Source organism: Rattus norvegicus, chromosome 15 (assembly GCF_036323735.1).
Source record: "Rattus norvegicus strain BN/NHsdMcwi chromosome 15, GRCr8, whole genome shotgun sequence".
In the NCBI taxonomy this organism is placed as follows: domain Eukaryota; kingdom Metazoa; phylum Chordata; class Mammalia; order Rodentia; family Muridae; genus Rattus; species Rattus norvegicus.
The window spans coordinates 27,023,401-27,042,983 of NC_086033.1; the positions used below are offsets into that span (position 1 = coordinate 27,023,401).

The 19,583-nt window shown below is 46.0% G+C and overlaps 1 protein-coding gene and 1 pseudogene across 1 annotated transcript; one reads left to right on the forward strand and one right to left on the reverse strand.

Annotated features, from left to right (window-relative positions):
- Positions 686-947, reverse strand: Rnase-ps (ribonuclease pseudogene; annotated as a pseudogene).
- Positions 5,385-6,294, forward strand: Ear1 (eosinophil-associated, ribonuclease A family, member 1). Its single transcript, NM_001408671.1, has 2 exons — positions 5,385-5,499; positions 5,661-6,294. Exon 2 carries the CDS (start codon positions 5,666-5,668, stop codon positions 6,119-6,121), a length of 456 nt encoding a protein of 151 aa, NP_001395600.1. The 5' UTR covers positions 5,385-5,499; positions 5,661-5,665; the 3' UTR covers positions 6,122-6,294.
- Positions 6,295-19,583: the final 13,289 nt, after the last annotated feature.

The window sequence follows — 19,583 nt, forward strand, 5'->3', positions numbered from 1 at the left end:
TTTCTGTGTGGATTCCAGTGCCCTTATCTTGGTCTCTGTGCCTTCCTGGTTTCTGTTGAATGGTCTCACAGTTGACCTCTGAGGACAGCCATGCAGGGAGAGGGCAAGGGGTAGATAGCCTGATCAAGAGATCCCAATTCCCTGGTCTCCTCTCCTACCCAGTTCTTCCTCACAGACAAACTTGAGGGAAGATTTCCTGTACGAATGTTCTGGAAAGATGCCCATCTCTTCTCAGATTCATTTGTTTCCAGAAACTGGGAAGATGCCTCAACTGGTATGAGGTCATGCCTTAAAACACATACATGTACCCACCTGCACACACTAACACACACACACCAGAACTGTGTGTGTTTATCCCACTTCCTCTCTCCCAACCTGTGTCAGACACAGACACACCAGGGATCTAGATACATATGCAAAGGCGTTTATTGATTACAAAAATCTGTTAAGCTATATTAAAGGGAGTCAGGGTAAGGTTTCATGAGGACAGGAGCTGATACGCAGTGCAGACAGAGGAACTGGATCTTCACTACTGTGATCTTGGCAGGAGCAGATGAGCTCAGGTACAAAGTGCTGGCACCAGAGCTAAAATATCTTATCCAAGTGAACCGGAACCACTGGATACATGGGACTGTCCCGTGAAGTCCTAGGGTCCCAGGCAACTGTGTAGAACTTCGATGAATTGATAGTTTGGTATGGGCATTGGGGATAAATGGCTGCCGGATTTGTGAGGTTGCAGATAGTTATTTTTACCTGATATGAACTGTTATGGCAATTTATTCTTCCGTTTCTACAGGGGGTCTTTCTATTGCCACACACACCAACAACATCAGCAAAACTTGTATGAAGGAAAGTATTTTTGTCTGTACAATTTCTTGTATAATTGTTGACACGCAGCATGGCAGCATTTCATTGGGGGTAGGCGCTATTATAGATGTGCTGAATTTCAAACCGCTGGGAAGGGGTTGGTGGCTGGCATGAGGCAAGCATTAGGATAAGTCCCAGCAGAAGGAGACAAAGTCTGGACTTGAGCAGCTTCAGACCCATGTTTCCTGGGAGAACAGAAGAGAAGTGACTGTTCCCACCTTGGCTTGCTTTGCCCTCTTTCTTCCTGAAGGCCCTCTGCTGTCACTAGGTCTACAGTGCCACTTCTCCTGGACACTGCCCCATCACCGCCCCTCCTGTCCCAAGCCCAGACAGTCAGTGTCTTACCCAGTGTGCGTTGCGGCTCCTGTGGAACTGAGTGCTGGCTGTCCTGGAAATCACGGGTAATGGCTGAGCTCCACTTGGGTCCACAGATATGGAGCAGCCCTGTGGGTGGAGCCTGTGCCTCAGAGTCTTCAACGTGCAGAACCCACAGATTGGTTCACTGCCTGTTTGTGCAACTGGCCTTCTGTTTCTTCCTTGGCCAAGCCATGGTGCTGCTGGTAGCATTGTAGGGTATCAAATTCCAAGCCCTCTTGTGCAGGGCAGTTTGAAGTCTGAATCTGAACTCTACATGGAAATCTCTGTGTTGCCTGTTGACTGACTGCAGACTTCATGACTGTTTTCAGTAATGGACAGACCAAGTTTTCTATTGCCTGGCTACAACTTAGAAACAAAGCCTTGGGAAGCCAGAATCATGAGAGATTACCATTTCTGTCCTTTGTTTTTAAAATTCTATGATGTTGGGGTGTGCAGAGATGGCTCAGTGGTTAAGAGCTCTTGCTGCTCTTCCAAAGGACCCAAGTTTCCTTTCAGCACCTATGCTTGGTGGCTTAAAACTGCCTGTAATTCCATTCCAGGATATCTGATGTCTTCTAATAGCACCTTTGCGGCTCCTTTCCTCTGACACTTGAGCAGAGATGTCACAAAACTGAGTGTATCATAGTGAGGGAGGGAGGACCTATCACTAACTTAACAAACAAGCCTCACACCTTTAGCACTTGGGGAGGCCCATACCCTGCTGGCCCTGGTACGGGGACAGGAACAAGGTCACACTGTCCCTTTCCTGGTGGCCATGCAGAACACAGCACCCAAATAAATATTTTCCTTTATAAGAGTTGACTTGGTCATGGTGTCTCTTCACTACAATAAAACCCTGAGACAGAGACTGTCCCATGTCTATGGACATTGATGGATTGGGTCTTTGTTTTCGTTTTGGCAGGAGGTGCTGTCTCCATGCTGAGTTTCACAGCCTGAATGGCACTCCCATCATGGAGTCAATTGTGCTCAGATCTGGAGGTCAGCTCAGGTCTGGGCCCTGTTACACTATCAGTAAACAACCTTTGAGGCGACTTTATGAGGAGCATGATGAAGCCTAGGAGAGAACATTCCTAGAAACACAAGGTGATGCATCCTTTTAGCCCTAGTGGCACAGCTGTGGGCATCACAGGAACAGAGGAAGGAGGTAATGGCTGTCAGAGACACAGTTCTGATGTCTCTTCATGAAAGAACAACTTTTATTTACCCACTGCTGCTGACACACGATCTAGCTAGTTCCTAGACACTACTGCAAGCAGATCTTAAGGAAACCCTGTCTTTGTCCCTTTATCTGAGTGTTTCCTTCTGCACTTCCCTGCCTTTGTGGCCTTGTTGAGACCTAGAAGACAACCTCCAGACTTAGACCTTGTCCCTGCGGTATTCCCTCAGTCAGGGTCCACACCTAGGACAGCGTTAGAGAAAGGAACTGCAGATCACCTGAACCCAAACAATTTGGCCCCCGGAAGAATTGAATGGAAAGTTCAGTGTGCTTAGATACATGGAATTGCTTTTCACACGGACCTACAGTTTCAACGTAGTTTCAATGTAGTTCCAATTAAAATCCCAACCAAAAGATCTGACTTCCAGGCTGAGACCAGAGAATCACACCATTCATTTTATCCGTAACAACTACACGGGATGTGATTGGGACCCTTCAATGATTACCCCAAGAACATTTTTAGTGGTGCCTATCAAGGATCCAGGAATGAAGACATGCTATACCAGACCATAGGCAACACGGTGGTTACAGTCATGCTTAGCAAGTATGGAGTGACGGGTGAGGTAGAGTTCTACAGTGTACACCTGAAGGTACATGCACGAGTCACACTACAGAATCCTGAGTGTGCAAAGGAGCTGCAGGGCTCTTTAAAGACACAACCAACCCAGAGCTCTGTCTGCATGGGAGTTCTCCCTGAAGTCCCTGTGTGGCTGCAGAAACCTGATGGAAAGGTTCAAGATCTGCTTTTGCTCAATCGCCTTCCAAAGAGATACACGGGAGGCTCCCTAACATGTAGGAAAAGACCTTAGAGCCCTAGTACCAAAAATATTTTGAGCTTTTCTAAATAAATCTAAATGAACTTGCAGCGGGCTACAAATCAGCTTTCCAATGCTTGATAAACACCTGAGAGAAATAGATGGTTTGAAAGAAACAGAGATTCATTTGAGTCCACTGTCAGAGATATCGTCCAGTCAGTTGGCCTCCTGTCTTGGGGTCTGTGGTAGAGAAAAGCCCACACTGGGAGGCCTGTGCTAAAGCAAACTGCTCAAGGTCATGGCAGAAGGAAGGAGGACAGGAAAGGGCACCGAGTCCCAAAATGTCCTTCAAGGGCACGCCCACATCATCCTAGCTCCTCCCTGCTGAGTCCTGCTTCCTAGAGCTGAGCATCCACTAACAGCAGCACAGGCTGCTTACAACCTGGCTCACCAGCTGGGTGTGAAGTGCGAGTCCAGGACGGAGAACTTCGAGCCTGAGGCACAAGGAGGGAAAATTCACATCCAACCTGGGTTTGTAAGCAAGTTCAAACCAAACCCAGGTTACAGAGTGACATCTTGTCTCAACACTTCTTACGTCCCCAAATGATCTTTCCCTATAAAACTGTTACCGTGACAATTTTATAGATGCTGTGCACTGGCATTTATATAGACAGCCCAAGCACTTGGCAGGGCTGTGTCAAATACTATGCTGACCCTGGGCGTCTGTCAGTCAATAGGTCAAGAGTTTCCTTGTAAGAGGATACAGGGTTCAAGAAATTCCAAGTTTTGTACACAACCTCTCACCAATAGAAAAGACATCTCTGCACAACAAGACATCTGTCTATCAGTTTGGACATCAACAAATACTCACTGTGGTTTAGAGGTCAACTGAGGAAGCATTTCTTGAGACAATACCTTATGATACTCATGAAGTGTGGAAAAACCTTAGTACTTACTACTAGGATGTAACTCTGTCCTTCATAACCGAAGTGTGCAGTTGGTTGGAATGCAAGGGAGGTTTTGATAACAAAAACTTAGAAAGGCATTTAAGCTATTGAAGCCAAACTCTTACCTATGTGGCACCGGAGATGGAGCTCATTTCTCGAGAGTGCACAAGGCCACAGTTTCAAATCCCAGTCCAAAGAAAAACAGAAATAAAAATTCTGTTGGGTGTAGTGTATTGTTTTATATTGGCTGATACGTTCTTGGACATCTTACATAAAGTGATGTTCTCCTTCAGGTCCATAAGACTAGACCATTAGTACTAGCTCTGGAGGCAAATGTGTGTAGTTGGAAATGTAGAAAGGAACCTTATACAGGAACCGATCAGAATAATACAGTGCAGTATGCCTTGAGTAAAGGTTTTGGTATTATTTGTAAATACAATTTTTAAAGTTTATTTTTTTAACTTTCACATGTGTCTGCACTCACATGTGCCGTGCATATACAGGTACATGTCCCAGGCATGTACAGGTACTAACAAAAACCAAACAGGAGTCTGATTTCCCTGGCACTGCAGTTATCAGTAGTTGTGACCTCTGGGGGACAAACTGGGGTCCTCTGGAAGGAAAGAAATCCAGAAGAAGGGACGTTCTCTTAACCACTGACATCTCACCCATCCGTAAGACTTATTTGTGCTCATGTGTCTCTGTGTGTCTGTGTTCATGTGTATGAACATGCCAACAGACGCTATTAGAGGACATCAGATATCCTGGAATGGAATTACAGGCAGTTTTAAGCCACCAAGCATAGGTGCTGAAAGGAAACTTGGGTCCTTTGGAAGAGCAGCAAGAGCTCTTAACCACTGAGCCATCTCTGCACACCCCAACATCATAGAATTTTAAAAACAAAGGACAGAAATGGTAATCTCTCATGATTCTGGCTTCCCAAGGCTTTGTTTCTAAGTTGTAGCCAGGCAATAGAAAACTTGGTCTGTCCATTCCTGAAAACAGTCATGAAGTCTGCAGTCAGTCAACAGGCAACACAGAGATTTCTATGTAGAGTTCAGATTCAGACTTCAAACTGCCCTGCACAAGAGGGCTTGGAATTTGATGCCCTACAATGCTACCAGCAGCACCATGGCTTGGCCAAGGAAGAAACAGAAGGCCAGTTGCACAAGCAGGCAGTGTACCAATCTGTGGGTTCTGCACGTTGAAGACTCTGACGCACAGGCTCCACCCATGGGGCTGCTCCATATCTGTGGGCCCAAGTGGAGCTCAGCCATTACCCGTGATTTCCAGGACAGCCAGCACTGAGTTCCACAGGAGCCACAACGCACACTGGGTAAGACACTGACTGTCTGGTCTGGGATATGAGGGGCGGTGATGGGGCAGTGTCCAGGAGAAGTGGCACTGTGAACCCACAGTGACAGCAGAGGGCCTTCAGGAAGAGAGAGGGCAAAGTGAGCCAAGGTGGGAGTAGTCACTTCTCTTCTGTTCTCATAGGAAACATGGGTCTGAAGCTGCTCGAGTCCAGACTTTGTCTCCTTCTGCTTCTGGGACTTGTCACATGCCAGCGACCAACCCCTTCCCAGTGGTTTGCCATCCAGCACATCTATAATAGCTCCTACCCCCAATGTAATGCTGCCATGCTGCGTGTCAACAGTTATACAGGAAGATGTAAGGGCATAAATACTTTCCTTCATGCAAGTTTTGCTAATGTTGTTGGTGTGTGTGGCAATCCACATACAACCTGTAAAGACAGAATCAGTACGAATTGTCATAACAGTTCATCTCAGGTATCTATAACTTTCTGTAACCTCACAACTCCGGCAAGGATTTATACCCAATGCAGATACCAAACTACAGGATCGTTGAAGTTCTACACAGTTGCCTGTAACCCCAGAACTCCACGGGACAGTCCCATGTATCCAGTGGTTCCGGTTCACTTGGATAGGATATTTTAGCTCCGGTGCCAGCACTTTGTACCTGAGCTCATCTGCTCCTGCCAAGATCACAGTAGTGAAGATCCAGTTCCTCTGTCTGCACTGCATATCAGCTCCTGTCCTCATGAAACCTGTCCCTGACTCCTTTTAGTATAGCTTAACAGATTTTTGTAATCAATAAACACCTTTGCATATGCATCTAGATCTCTAGTGTCTCTGTGTCTGTCAAGGGTGGGGAGAAAGGAAGCCGGAGACACACACACACATAATGTGTGTGTGTGTGTGTGTTGTGTGTGTGTGTGTGTGTGTGTGTGTGTGTGTGTGTGTGTGTGTGTGTGTAGAGGCAGGGCCTCATACTAATTGAGGCATCTTCCCAGTTTCTGGAAACAAATGAATCTTAGAAGAGATGGGCATCTTTCCAGAACATACCTACAGGAAATCTTCCCTCAAGTTTGTCTGTGGGGAAGAAGTGGGTGGGAGAGGAGACCAGGGAATTGGGATCTCTCAGTGAGGCTATCTACCCCTTGCCCTCTCCCTGCATGGCTGTCCTCAGAGGTCAACTGTGAGACCATTCAACAGAAACCAGGAAGGCACAGAGTCCAAGATAAGGGCACTGGGATCCACACAGAAAAGAGATGAATGATGAGAGGTTCTGCCCTGACTCCTGAGGACAGAACTGTAGTCAGGGATCATTTCAGATGGGAAGGTGCCATCCTTTTAAGGACATGTGCGAGCCCAGCATCAGCAGATGTGGCAGTGAGCATTAGACCCAATTCCCAACATCAACGTTTGCAGGAAAATGGAAAAAATTGAAAATCATCCTGTTAACTGAAATAAGCCAGACTCAGAAAGCCAAATGCCACGTTTTCTCTCCTATGCAGAACTTTTATTTTTAATTTATAATTTTTATCTGGTGTATGTGGGTGTTTTTCTTATATGAATGTCTGTGTGCCATATATGTGCCTGATGCCAGCAGAGGGCAGAAGATGGAGTTGAATCCCTGGAACTGGAGGTACAGATGATTGTTAGCTACAGGGGAACTAGGAATGAACCCAGGTCCTCTGGAAGAACATGCAGTGTTCTTAGCTGCTGAGCTCTCTCTCCACCTCAATCGATTTTTTTTTGTTGTTGAAAAATAGGATGTGTGTGTGTGTGTGTGCTTGTGCCTGTGTGAGTGGTGTGCATATGCATGTGAGTGTGTGTGTGTGTATGTGTGTGTGTTTGTGTATTTATATGTAAGCAGACATGTAATTAGGTGAGAAGTGAAGAAGTCTTAAGGAAGGTGTAAATAGGATAGCAGAATACATGGAGCAGGGAGGCAGAAGGGGACTGTCTGAAACCAGAGACCCAGCCACACAGGGTGAGGATGTGTATGAAAGGGCAGAGAGGCACAGGATTGAATGAGAACAAATTAGGGTTACACAAAGGAATGACATTTCCATGACAAACACCACTATTTTCTATCTAACCCTTACATGGACAAACACCAGGAACTGGATCTGTACACTCTACTCTCTGGAGTGCCCTATCCATCTCAGAGGACAGTGGCTTAGCAGCCCGATTCTCTGTCTTCCTCTTGCCTTTAGCTAGGAGATTGCTCAGGAAATGGAGACAGAGGCCTTCCATTCCTTCGTGTTTATCCAGGTGGCCGTTCTTGTCTCTGAGACAGGCGTTGGCACTTTTCTCCTTCTGGTGTCTTCTCTCTGTGCAGCTAGGGTGGCCTATGCTCTCCATGACCATCTCCCTAACACGCATGATCTGAATCTGCACGGTAGCTGATGGGGATTCAGGGGTTTGGGGGGTTTTTGATGATTGTTCAGGTTTTTTGTTTGCTGTTCTGTTTTAATGATTTACACTTATTGTGTTGGTGGTTGCACATAGACCACAGCACGTATGTGGAGGTCATGTATGTGAGGTCAAAGGACAACTTGCAGAAGTTGGTCCCCTCCTTCTGCCTTAAGGACTCTGCAGCTCACTCTAGGGTCATCACCAGTGCTTTTAATTGCTGAGCCAACTCACTGGTCCATTAAGAGAAGTTTGAGAGCTTTCCTTGGATCACACAGATCAGGGTATATTCCTCATGTCCTTGGGTAGAGTGTCTACCTTGAGATCCCTGGTTTTAACTTGAAAATATAACCCCAGCTGTTAATATCAAGCAATGTGACAGTCATTGAGGTTCTCAGGATCACCTGGTAAGTTCCCTTCCACCAGAAGATACAACTGGTCTGTGGATCATACCGGGAGAATCCAGTTCCTTCTAGACTGGGTGTGTACAACTTTGTTCCCATCCTCCTATAGGGCTCATTAGACTTGCCCCCAAGTTCATAGTGTATTATACTGAATCAACTGATTGGCCTCAGAGTCTAACCCAGAACCAATGTGAGGAACAGGCTTCCATGCCACAAACAAGGGCTATCCTTGGTGTCAGTTTTGTGGACTAACACTCCTGAGGGCAACGAGAACACTTTCATCCATTTATCAGAGGTTTCCTGACAAAGTTTTGCTAGAATTTACTTACGATCTTGGTTAATTCATTCAATAACACCTCAGGTTTGGGGCTTCCAATCAGAGTTCAGGTAATACTTGAACCCTAGACTTGTGGGTATATATTGAGTCACCTGTGGTGTAAAGGAAACTCCATTCATGAGTCTATAATGACCAGGAGAGGCCAAACCTTGGGATAGTGTGCTGTATAGAGGGACATGTGACTGAGTCCTCGTAGTCTTCTTGACCTTAGTGGCAAAAGTTTCTATCCAGCCAGTGAGGTGTGTACAAACACTTACACATATTTGAAGCTGCCTCAAGGAGACAAAGGAGTACATTCCTCCTGCCAGTCCTCCTTGGAATAGGAGCCCCTCCTCTGGGTCGGTCCAAAGAGTATAGAGGATGAGGGAGCAGAGTAGTGAAGGTTGTAGGCCTGATATTCTTGCTTTACTGTGGGTAAGTCTCTACCCAAGAACAGTCAAGTTCCTCTTGCCCTGAATGGAATGAGTCATGTAGTCCCTGACTTCTCTTCAGCACAGGACCTAGATGGGAAAGTATCTTATTTCCCACATTAATCCATGGCCAGTTTCTGTGGCCCCTTTTCATGGCAGACTGCAAGAATGATGTATATATTGTTCTATATCGTCTGTCTCTGGAAGGATCCGTGCTCTCATGGGGATCCATCCTTAATGCTTCTTCTTTGCCATTATCTGTGCTGTCCTATTTTCATGGGCAACATTAGACAAGCACACCCTTCTGGTGGCCCTTCCAGTAGATGACTGACACTTGAACAACAACTCAGCTTCCAATAGGCTTGGACTCTCTTGTTTATGTTTTATGGGTGAGATGTTGGCTGTTAACCTTCTTCAAATTTCCCAAGATAGCAGCAGATTTATACGACATCATGAAGGCATACTAAAAAGCAATTGCCAGTGATTTGCTACTTCAGCTTGAAAGCAAACACCTACTTCCTTGGTTACTTCCTAACTGCTGTGATCATATAGGGCAAAACCAACCTGAAAAATAAGTGGGTTCCTTTGGGCTTTCGGTTCCAGGGAGACATTGGGACACAGTCCAGCATTCTGTCAAAGTTATGAGAGCAGGCATGGAAGTCATCGTAATAGGAAAATAGCTGGTCACATTATATTCATGTTCAGAAAGCAGACAATGAACAAGGCATCAGGCCAGGCTAGGGAACCTCAAGACTTGGCCTCAAAGGCCACCTCCTCCACACCCTTCTCAAACAAGTTGGGCTCAGGGACCCTCAGTATTTGAATACGCAGTTTCCTGTGTGGTTTTGGGAGAGCCTAATTAAGACCAAGCTCTAGAATCAATTTCCAACAGAAAGGGTGACATGGTGGGGATTTAGGAAGTGTTAACCCAGGAATACCAGAGGGAGTGTGTGCTAGCCCCAGGGAGGTTTGACAGTGCCCAGACATTGAGCTGGTAAGGCATATCATAAATAAGCTGCAGTGTGTGTGTCTTTCATTCACGAATCCAGAGGTCTTGATGGGGTACAGAGCCATGCATGCTCCCACTGGAGCTCAGAGCAGATTAACAATTTACTGATAAACTTAACCACTGGTCCCTCTTTTAAACTTCTGTTTAGTTGTTACAGGGTGTGTGGAAGTCAGAGGTCACTTTAGTGGAATCTACTTGGTTTTCCCCCTTTCACATAGGTTCTTGGAATCAATCTCAGGTCACCAGACTTGAGTTGCAAGGGCCTTTGCTGGTGGACCCACCACCTCACTCCACCCACCCCATTATCTCCATAGTCCTTAGTAGTAGGATGCAGATTGTGAAGACTTAGGTAAAATAGCACAGCCTAGGTGAAATGTTAAGGCCTAGGTCACTGTTTCCAAGCTAGGCTGACATTTTATGCTGTTACTAATATTATGAGGAAACTTTCTCATGTGTTGTTTCTGCTGATGCTAGGAAACTTTCTCATGCTCTCATTGATTACATATTCTGTTATGTCCCATGCCCTTGGAAATCATGATAAAAGTCAACAGAATTGCTTTGTGTAGTTACCCACAATAATCTTGGACCCCAACCAACCACGCAGCAGCACCTCCTGCACCTGTGTAGGCCCTTATGGTATTTGCCTTTATAAGCTGCCCCTGGGATGGACCTCAATGTAAGAGAGACACTTGAAACTATTTAGATTAAGACTTCCATTTTGAGTAGTGGTCAAGTAAAATTTAAGTTTGCAAAAGCTCCCTGTGACTAACATCCTGCCTGCCAGAAAGCATATACGGTAACTGACATCCAGGTTGGCAAGTTAAGACATAAATGTTAGACAAGGCAAGTCCCCTGCCACAGTTGAATACTCCAACCATTGGAACAGGATAAACCCCTTTCCCTAATTCCTGATTGGTGAAAAACTTGACACAGACATCTGTAGATCTCAGGTTTTGAAAACCCTACAGAATTCTGACTCAGTGTCACAGTCAGCTCCCAGGTCTGACCGGAGTCCCTGATCTATCAGCCTTGGGGTGTGCTGTTTGGTAAACCATCCCTGTTTGACTGACATCCGTGTCTGAGTGGTTTGTGGGATGCCTCCCGGACCCCAACACAAACGTTTGAATCATGGTGGCATTTTACACTCCAGAACTAGCAGTGACTATTGAGCAATGGCGGTGCAGGCTTTCAATCCCAGCATTTGGAGGCAGGGACAGGAGAATCTCTGAGTTTGAGGCCAGCCTGGTGAGTTTCAGGAGAGCTAAAGCTACAGGGGGAATTTTTGTCTCAAAAAAAAAATTGACAAGGCTCACAAGAAACTTTTGTTCACATTTAGTCTATCTGTTCATATTCATCTTAAAAATTAAAACTATAATATTTTATGTATAGCAAGTCATCCACCACTCACTATAGTATGTGTTTATGCAAGTACCATACTTTCAAAAAGTAATCCTGTTTTGTTTTGATTTCATTTGTTTGGGGACTTGGAGAGATGGGTGAAGCTTGGGGGTTTTTTGAAACAGGGTCTCATGTAGCTAAGGCTGACTCAGATTCTCTCTGCAGACAAAGATGACTTTGAACTCCTGATCCTCCTGCATCTACCTCTCAAGTGTTTGAATTAAAGACATGTGTCACCAGATCTGCCTAGTAAACACGTTGTTTTCAAAGCAAAAAGATAAGAGAAATCAATGCTGGATTATATTTTTAAACTGTCTTTAGAGGCTGACATCTTGATTCCAGATGTGATTTTCATCTGTATTGTTCTACATCATGGTTCTGTTGAATTATATGAAGTCTGGCTTCATACAGATATGCAGTTGGAAAGGGAAGATCCTGACAGCTACCACAGGAAGAGTTGATGACCAGGGTACCTGGTCCACACGTGATGTAATCAGCAAGAACTACATGCTTCTGGGATCCAGTGTTAAATGCTGGGAGACCTTGACATTGAGAAACATTGTCTTGAGTGTTGAGGGATAAAGATGGAGACCTTTCCCACTTCATTCATGCTTGAGACCGTTGGGTTTGACCCTGTTCCCACTGGAGTAGATCATGCTAGAAAAGACCAATTATTAGATACTGATTTGATGACTTATTTAGTACTTTACTTGGTTCAGTTATACTGTGGTACTGCCTGTTTGCGGAGCATGACTGACTGCACCAGCTACCTGAAGCAGAATGGCCCTGAGAAATGGCTGAAGCAAGGATTTGCTGCCTTCAACCTGCTGACTGCCAAGTATGCTTCTGGAAACTCTCACTTGCTTCCCTGCCCCGCCTTGTGGTCCTGGAGTATGAAATGAGAATACAAACCAGACCCACCCGGAAGCCCTTCCAGGGGTCATCCTGGTTTCAGTTCACTGCTAACACCACCTCTCTTCTGGTCTCATTGGTGTGAGAGAGCTGATTCCAGAAAACATTGCCACAAAACCACCACCTTACCAATGTGCATGGGATTTCTGCCTGAAAATAGACCAAGACAGAAGAGACAGAGGGGTGGGGAAGAAACGGATTCTGCTGTCACCATCTGGGTTCTGATAAGCAGCTTGTTGACCCATAACGACACCTTGTTGCTTAGGGCGTTTTAACTGTGGTGTTCTTGGGACATCAGGATGACCACCAGTATTTTGGAGGGAGGAGGGAGTTTCAAGGCTCAGGAGGGAGTGATTTTATAATGAACTAGAACCTATGTAGTATGGTTCTGTTATCATGTGACCAGCTTTTAAAATAATCTTCACCAGTGAACACTCATGGTTACAGCAAATTATTTAAAGACTGTTCCTACAGGGATATGATACTTCAGGCATGGTGTCCCCTTACTCCACTGAGATCTCATTCCTTACCCCACCTCTTTTCTCAGGGCTTTGCTAGCTAAGTCATCTCACCACCCTTTAACACTTGGTACCACTGCAAATGAGCAAGAGAGCTCTAGTAGACCAACACAAGGTCCATTTGGGCTCCATGGCTCCCACCATGATTCCAACACTCTGGGAGGTAAAGGCCAGAAGATTCAGGCTGACCTGAATGTCATAGTGAGAAAACAAGAAACCTCAAAGGACCACAACTCCAAGGAGAAGAGCTGGCAGGAGAAGAAAATGGAAGATGAACGGTACAGGGGACTAGAGCTGGTATGCTAAAGAGGGGCAGCCTGTTTGTCCCCCATGTACCCCGAGTGACCTCGATGTTTTTCATTTAACCCAAAGAGCTGGTGACCAGGTCCTAAACTTGCTGGGACAGGCAGCTTCTTCAATCGTGTGTCTATAGCAATGTTGTGATAAGCCTAACTCGTCTCCACTCGCTGACTTGTCTGTGTGCTTGGCTTTGTACTGTTCTTCCTAGATGTGGCATGAGCTACAAAGCAACAGATAAAGTCACAAAGTGGAGCGGAGGGCTGATGCCCCCATCTGTGTTCTGGCTGTCGTACTCTGCACCTTTTAAGTTTTTAAATTAACTGCAAATGTAAAGACTTTCAGTTTTCAATCTAGAAAAATCTTTATTTCTGCCTTCCGAGAAGTCAAAAGTTTGGACAGTGTGGATCTCAATTTCCTGGATGCCACACCCAACAGAATCTGAAGTGGCTGCTTACAGAAGGTACAAGCTTTTACCTCCAGTACTTAAGAGGCAGAGTCAAGCAGCTCTGCATGAGTCTGAGGCTAGCCTGATCTATGCAAGCAAATTCCAGGCCAACCAGGGCTAAACGAGACCTCTCTCTCAGAAAACAAACAAACAATCAAACCAAATAAGGCAAAAGCAATCCTCAGCCCCTGAGGACGGAAGACAGTGTATTCAGTAACCCAGCACCAGGAGGCAGAGACAAGTTGATCCCTGGAGCTCTCTGGCCACCCAGCAGACACAAATTGATGAGCTCCAAGTTCACTGAGAGACCATGACTCCAAAAACTTACAGGGAGAGCAAGTGAGGAAGATGCTCAGTGTGGACCTCTGGTCTCCACACACCTGGACAGTCTCTCACACACACACGTACACATAATAATTTCTGCACAGAAAACAGTATTCACAACACTCTGTCCTCACCCTCATCACCCTGGGGATCACTGCACAATGGAGCAGGAGACGTAACTCAAATGCCACCTCCCAATCACAACAAATGGCTCCATTTGCCATATAGAGTCTTGTGTCTTAAAATGAAAATGATTTTTTTTTAATTTCGCTTTAGAGCTGTGAAGGCATTTAATTAATACAACTCCAACATACAATGTGCAATGAATCATTCATTCATCCAGTAAATATTTTTAAGCTTTAGTGTGTTAAAACAGTATGGACACCAATACCACACACACACACACACACACCCGCACTCACACAAAGACACACAGAAATTCTGCTCTCATGGAACTGACAGTCTGGCAGGGCACACATACATTCAAAGGACAGTCACAAATGACAATCACAAATTAAGTTTTCCAATACATGCAGGAAGAGGATATGAGAGGAAGGAAAATGGTTCGAGTGCGTCATCCCTGGACCCATGAGGTCACTGAAGACTTTCCTGGAAGAGTAATGGACAGACCATTTTTACCCTCATCCTGAGAGCGGTTATCTTCTGACAGAATTTCTCCGGCTTCTTCATGTGAGATCAAGAAGCAGAGTTCAAGGCGGAGGCTGTCAGAGCAGATGAAGCAGTAGCAACTGAGGAGGTGGCCGCGGAGGCGGAGGCGGAGGCGGAGGCGGAGGCGGAGGCGGAGGCGGAGGCGGAGGCGGAGGCGGAGGCGGAGGCGGAGGCGGAGGCGGAGGCGGAGGCGGAGGCGGAGGCGGAGGCAGGTGCGGAGGCGGAGGCGGAGGCGGAGGCTGCAGAAGGTGTGTTCTGAAGAGAACAATTGCCTCTGCTGACAGGTTAGAAGGCAGACAGAAGAAAAAGATGAAAGAGGGAGAAATGAAGAATAATGTTGAACGTGTTACCCTGGGAGTGGAAAAGATGTCTCATTGCAGGTGGGATATGCCGGTGTAGCTCAGTTTCAGGGAAGAACTGGGAAAGGACGTAGTCATTCCTACTTGGGATTGTTTGAGGCGTGTACGGGCAGCCAAGTGAAGATTCCTAGTAGACAGTTGGATATGGCAGTGCCACGGCTGGTACTGGTTCAAAGAGAGTGAGCTGGCTGAAGGCAAATCAGGGAGAAGTTGGAGAGTTGGTGGCACCTACAGCCTGGCGCTGGATAAGTGCCATACACAGAACAGGACCAGAGCTGCCGTCCTCTGGAGTCCCTCAAAAAAGCATGAAACTGAAGAGGGTGTTCTTATGGGTAAGACTGAGAATAAAAGCCTTGTAGGTTAGGGAAGGAGGCAAGAAGTAGGGGTGTCCCAGAGACCCACATGCAGCCGCTAAATGATTGTCCCCAGGACTCATCCTAACAGCTTTACACTCTACTTTGTCCCAAGTAGCCATATCCCAGGGCTGTGTCATCAAGTAGGAAGGCTGCTGAACATGGAAGGACAACCCCACCTGGATGAGATCTCATTGCTGACGCAAGCAGCACAACCCCCTACACACACACACTATTGAGAGTTACAAAATTCTTAGTCTAGTAAAGAAGACTCTAGTTGAGAATGTTCTTCCACTGGGAAGAACATCCACATCTGTGTTTTCTGTGTTACAGGAGAAAATAAGGTTATCTCTTTGCCAAGCCCCGCTAACACAGGACTACGTAGCGCGCTCCTGCCCTCTGCTGGTCACGAGGAGCTCTTACAGACCTCGTTCCTCTGGGCTTGCTCATGGGAACCAACCTTAGCTTCCTGCAGGCGCCCAGCTTCAGCCCTTTCCTCCTCAGAATCTGGACTGGAGCTACTCTTTTGTTCTGAGAACTTGCTCAAATCTTTCAACACGCTGAGCTAACTCCTTTTGTTTCATCTTCTTCTGTCTCTGGGATATCCTTGCCCGAGACTTTGGAAATAGGAGGTGCAGATGGAGTGGCTTTGTCTTTTTTTTTTTTTTTTTTTTTTTTTGGAGCTGGGGACTGAACCCAGGGCCTTGCGCTTCCTAGGCAAGCGCTCTACCACTGAGCTAAATCCCCAATCCTGCAATGTGTTTTTATAAAAGAATGAAGAGCTAAAGATAACCGAGAAAATGAAGCCCAGGGCCAAAGATTTCCTTTGTCTGTTGTCCTCTCTCCTCTCTCAGGGTTGCTCTTACTCACCTCTGCTCAAAAGAGAGGTGAACCCAGGCAAGTTCTGCTCTCTTGTCACTGCAGAAATGCCCCTGTCTGCCCTTCACCCATTCCACCTACTGAAGCGAAGAATCAAAGACTCCGGTCTCTTTGCTCTGGTCACTTAGGGAAAGTGGGATGCTAGAGGAGCGCTCTTTCCCATTCAGATTTAACCAGGGAGTCTGGACCTAGAAGACAATTGGCAAGCAGCCAGCTACTGGCACATTTCGAGAACACAGAGGCTGGACTCACCACACCCATAGTCAGGTCAATCTTCTGAAACCAGGGACTGGAGCAACAGGACTTTTAATTGCTGGCCAGAAGAATGGAACCCGATGCAAATCTCTAGAGGGAGGACGTCTTTAACTGCCTAAAGGTCATTCAGGGATAACTATCTAAACCGGCTTCAGAGCCCTAAACCTTATAAGAATACTGAACTGGGACTTTCTGATTCACAAAGCAATTACAAGATTGCATCTTATAGACACAATTCAAACAGTCTGCCAAAAATATAAAAAAAAATCCCTCAGGAAAAAGCTGCGTATTCTTGATGACTTAGAAAACCATGTAAAGCCGGCCTGTTATGCCTTCTGGCATAGTCTCTCCAGCCGCTGTCCTCTCTCCTCTCTCTGGAGAGCCCTTTGTCCTTTCTGAAGAACGCACTTCATCCTTTCCGAAGCTCAGCCCGCCTTACACAGCGTGCTCTGCGTCTCACTTCAACTGTTCGGAAAGAGATCTCAGGGAGCTGCGAGACAATTGCAGTCCACTGGTGACACTGTGACTAACCCACCTCAAGTCAGCACAAGCAGGTCTTTGTCAAAAGGAAGGAGATGAAACACTGTCATGGCCTTAGCGTTGTATCTCCCACTCTGTAAAAGGGTTTGTAATATCGTTGAAAGGGAAACAATTTTCTGCAACTTACATTGTAGTTGTTGGGTGCTTATTGGTCTCCTTTTAACATTTTTATTTACTCATTGACAATTGCAATCACGGCATAATGTCTGATCATATTAATCCTCCATTCCCCCCCTCCATCACCTCCCCTCCTTCTCTCTCCCCCCTCTAATTCCCCTTTTTCTTCCCAAGTCCCCTTCTACTCCCGTGTTGTTTTTTTAATGACTCATTAAGTTTAACGAAATCTGCTTGCATGATCAGGGGTGACTTACCAGTGGGTACACCAATGAAGAACAATGGCTCCCACTCCCACAGCAGCCATTAACTGCCAATAGCACCTTAGCCAGAGGTGGGGCCACCTGAGTCATTCTCCTTTTCATGCTGGAAGATGATGGCTCAATGTTATGTAGGTAACCACAGTACCCTGAGCCCACACATACAACAGCCACGTCCAACAGACTGCATTTCATGCCACTCCCCATCGTACTCTGGCTTATCCTCCTCCAGCCCCGCCCCTTGCCCAGTGCTCCCTGAGTCTTGAGGGGGTAGCTATAGCTGTCTCGTTTGGGCTGAGCACCTTATACTGACTTGCTGTCAGCATTTTGTCCAGTTGTGAATCTCTCTACCGCCTGCTGCCCACTGTAGAGAGAAACCTTTCTGACAAAGGTTGAAAGGAGCGCTCATCTGTGGACATGAGCACAGATACTTAGGAGACAGTCTGACAGCATGTCCGTTTAGTAAAACACCGTTCTGTACTCCCTCCCCTGCAAGCCTACGACCTCCCCAGATACAGGCGTTTGATCATGTCTACGGAGCAGGCACGAATTCCTTCCTGTGGGGCAGCGACAGATCCAACCAAAAAAGCAGTATCTGCCTCAGTATAACGAACATGCTGCTACTGGACCGTGGAGACGTCTTGCCTGACAGGTTGGTGTTGTGGCCCCTACAGTTCATACCTAAGCCCATCAGTGACTCATCCTTCTCTGAGTGGCCTGCCTTTCACCCTCCGGCACTGTGAAAGCTAGCCGGCAGGGAAGAAGCTTCCAGCTCAGTCCTATTCTGAGTTTTCTATGCCTTGTCCACCAAATGGCTCTAGAACTAATCTCAGTCTCCTTCGTTCATTGGAATTAAACTGTGTGTGTTGCTGTAAGACTTCCTCATGCGGTTTTCCAAGCCCAGGATGGCCTTTCGAGTCGCAGCCACTGAGTCAGGGAAAGCTGTGTGCAGGGTGTTACGAGTGGATGGTGTCCCCTCGTCGGCAGCTCAAGTGCAGGCATACAAGGATACCCACACCTTAGGAAATGCCAGGCGGCATTGAGAAACCCTGTGTGTGACCAATGTCCTCGACAGTTCTCTTTATCTCAGTGCAGGAGACCTTTCCCAGAACTCTTATCTGACAACATCCAAATTACAGACAGTGACAGAACGCCATTCGTCAACAGTGCACTTGCCCCGGGGATACTCATATGGTGTGAAGGGGATAAAGTAACAAAGCGAGCAGCATCTGACTCTAAAAGCAAATCACCCTATGGTAGGCTCATGTAGGCTCCTCAACATGTTTCATTACGTTCCTGTTTCAAATAGAGGGGTCTTTAGCAAACACATTCTCTGTCAACAAGATCATTTGGATTTAATATAACCAGGCAGTTAACCATAGAGAGGGACCTCAACAATAAACAAACAGAAAAGTCCTCTTGGAGTTATTCCCTGAGCTTTTTGAACACAGTTTTAATAATGGTATAGTATAGGGTCAGGCAAGCGGTCTAGGTCATTTCTCAGGACATTGCCGGTGGCCAGCACAAGGGTGAGTGGCACTACAGAGCGCAATTGGCTAAGAAGTGGCTTTAAAAGACAAAACTGCTACTGAAAAAAAATCACATTGGGATAACGGTGCCCTAATGTGGTCACATTTTTAACTGTTTTAAGGCAAATCAAGGCAAATCAAGAATTCATATTTTCAAACTGAATAATGTCTTGGAAAGACTTATCCAGAAATTGTTTTGAAAAAGTTTCTTGAAAATAGCACTGTGGCCACAATATATAATTTCTCCCTGATATTATAAACATTTTCATAGACAGGCTTGATGATTTACTTCTGAACTGGGAAGTGAAGGCAGGAGGATTGCCATGAGTTCAGTGCCAGCAAAGGTTACAAACTGAGATTCTTTCTCAAAAGAATAAGTGAAATAAACACTGGTATATTTCTTTCCATCTATTTAGCTCATAAGTAACCCAAGATGGCTGCACCTCGTCCCTCTCTATACCCCTGTGTTGTATAAGAGGCTTCCCACATCACTTGGTCACTGAAGGAATCAAGTCATTCCGCAGAATAAGGTACCAAAGCTGGGTCTGTATTCAGGCCTATCTCAGTCAATATTTATGTCTATATCAATACAAATAGGAAGACATTTTCAGGTCACAAGGACAGAGAAAGAGGAGACAGAAAGATGGCTCAGTGGTTGAGATCATTGTTCTCTTACAGAGGAC

Coding starts and splice junctions, on each gene's coding strand:
- Ear1 (NM_001408671.1), top strand. CDS start 5,666: ATGGGTCTGAAGCTGCTCGAGTCCAGACTTTGTCTCCTTCTGCTTCTG.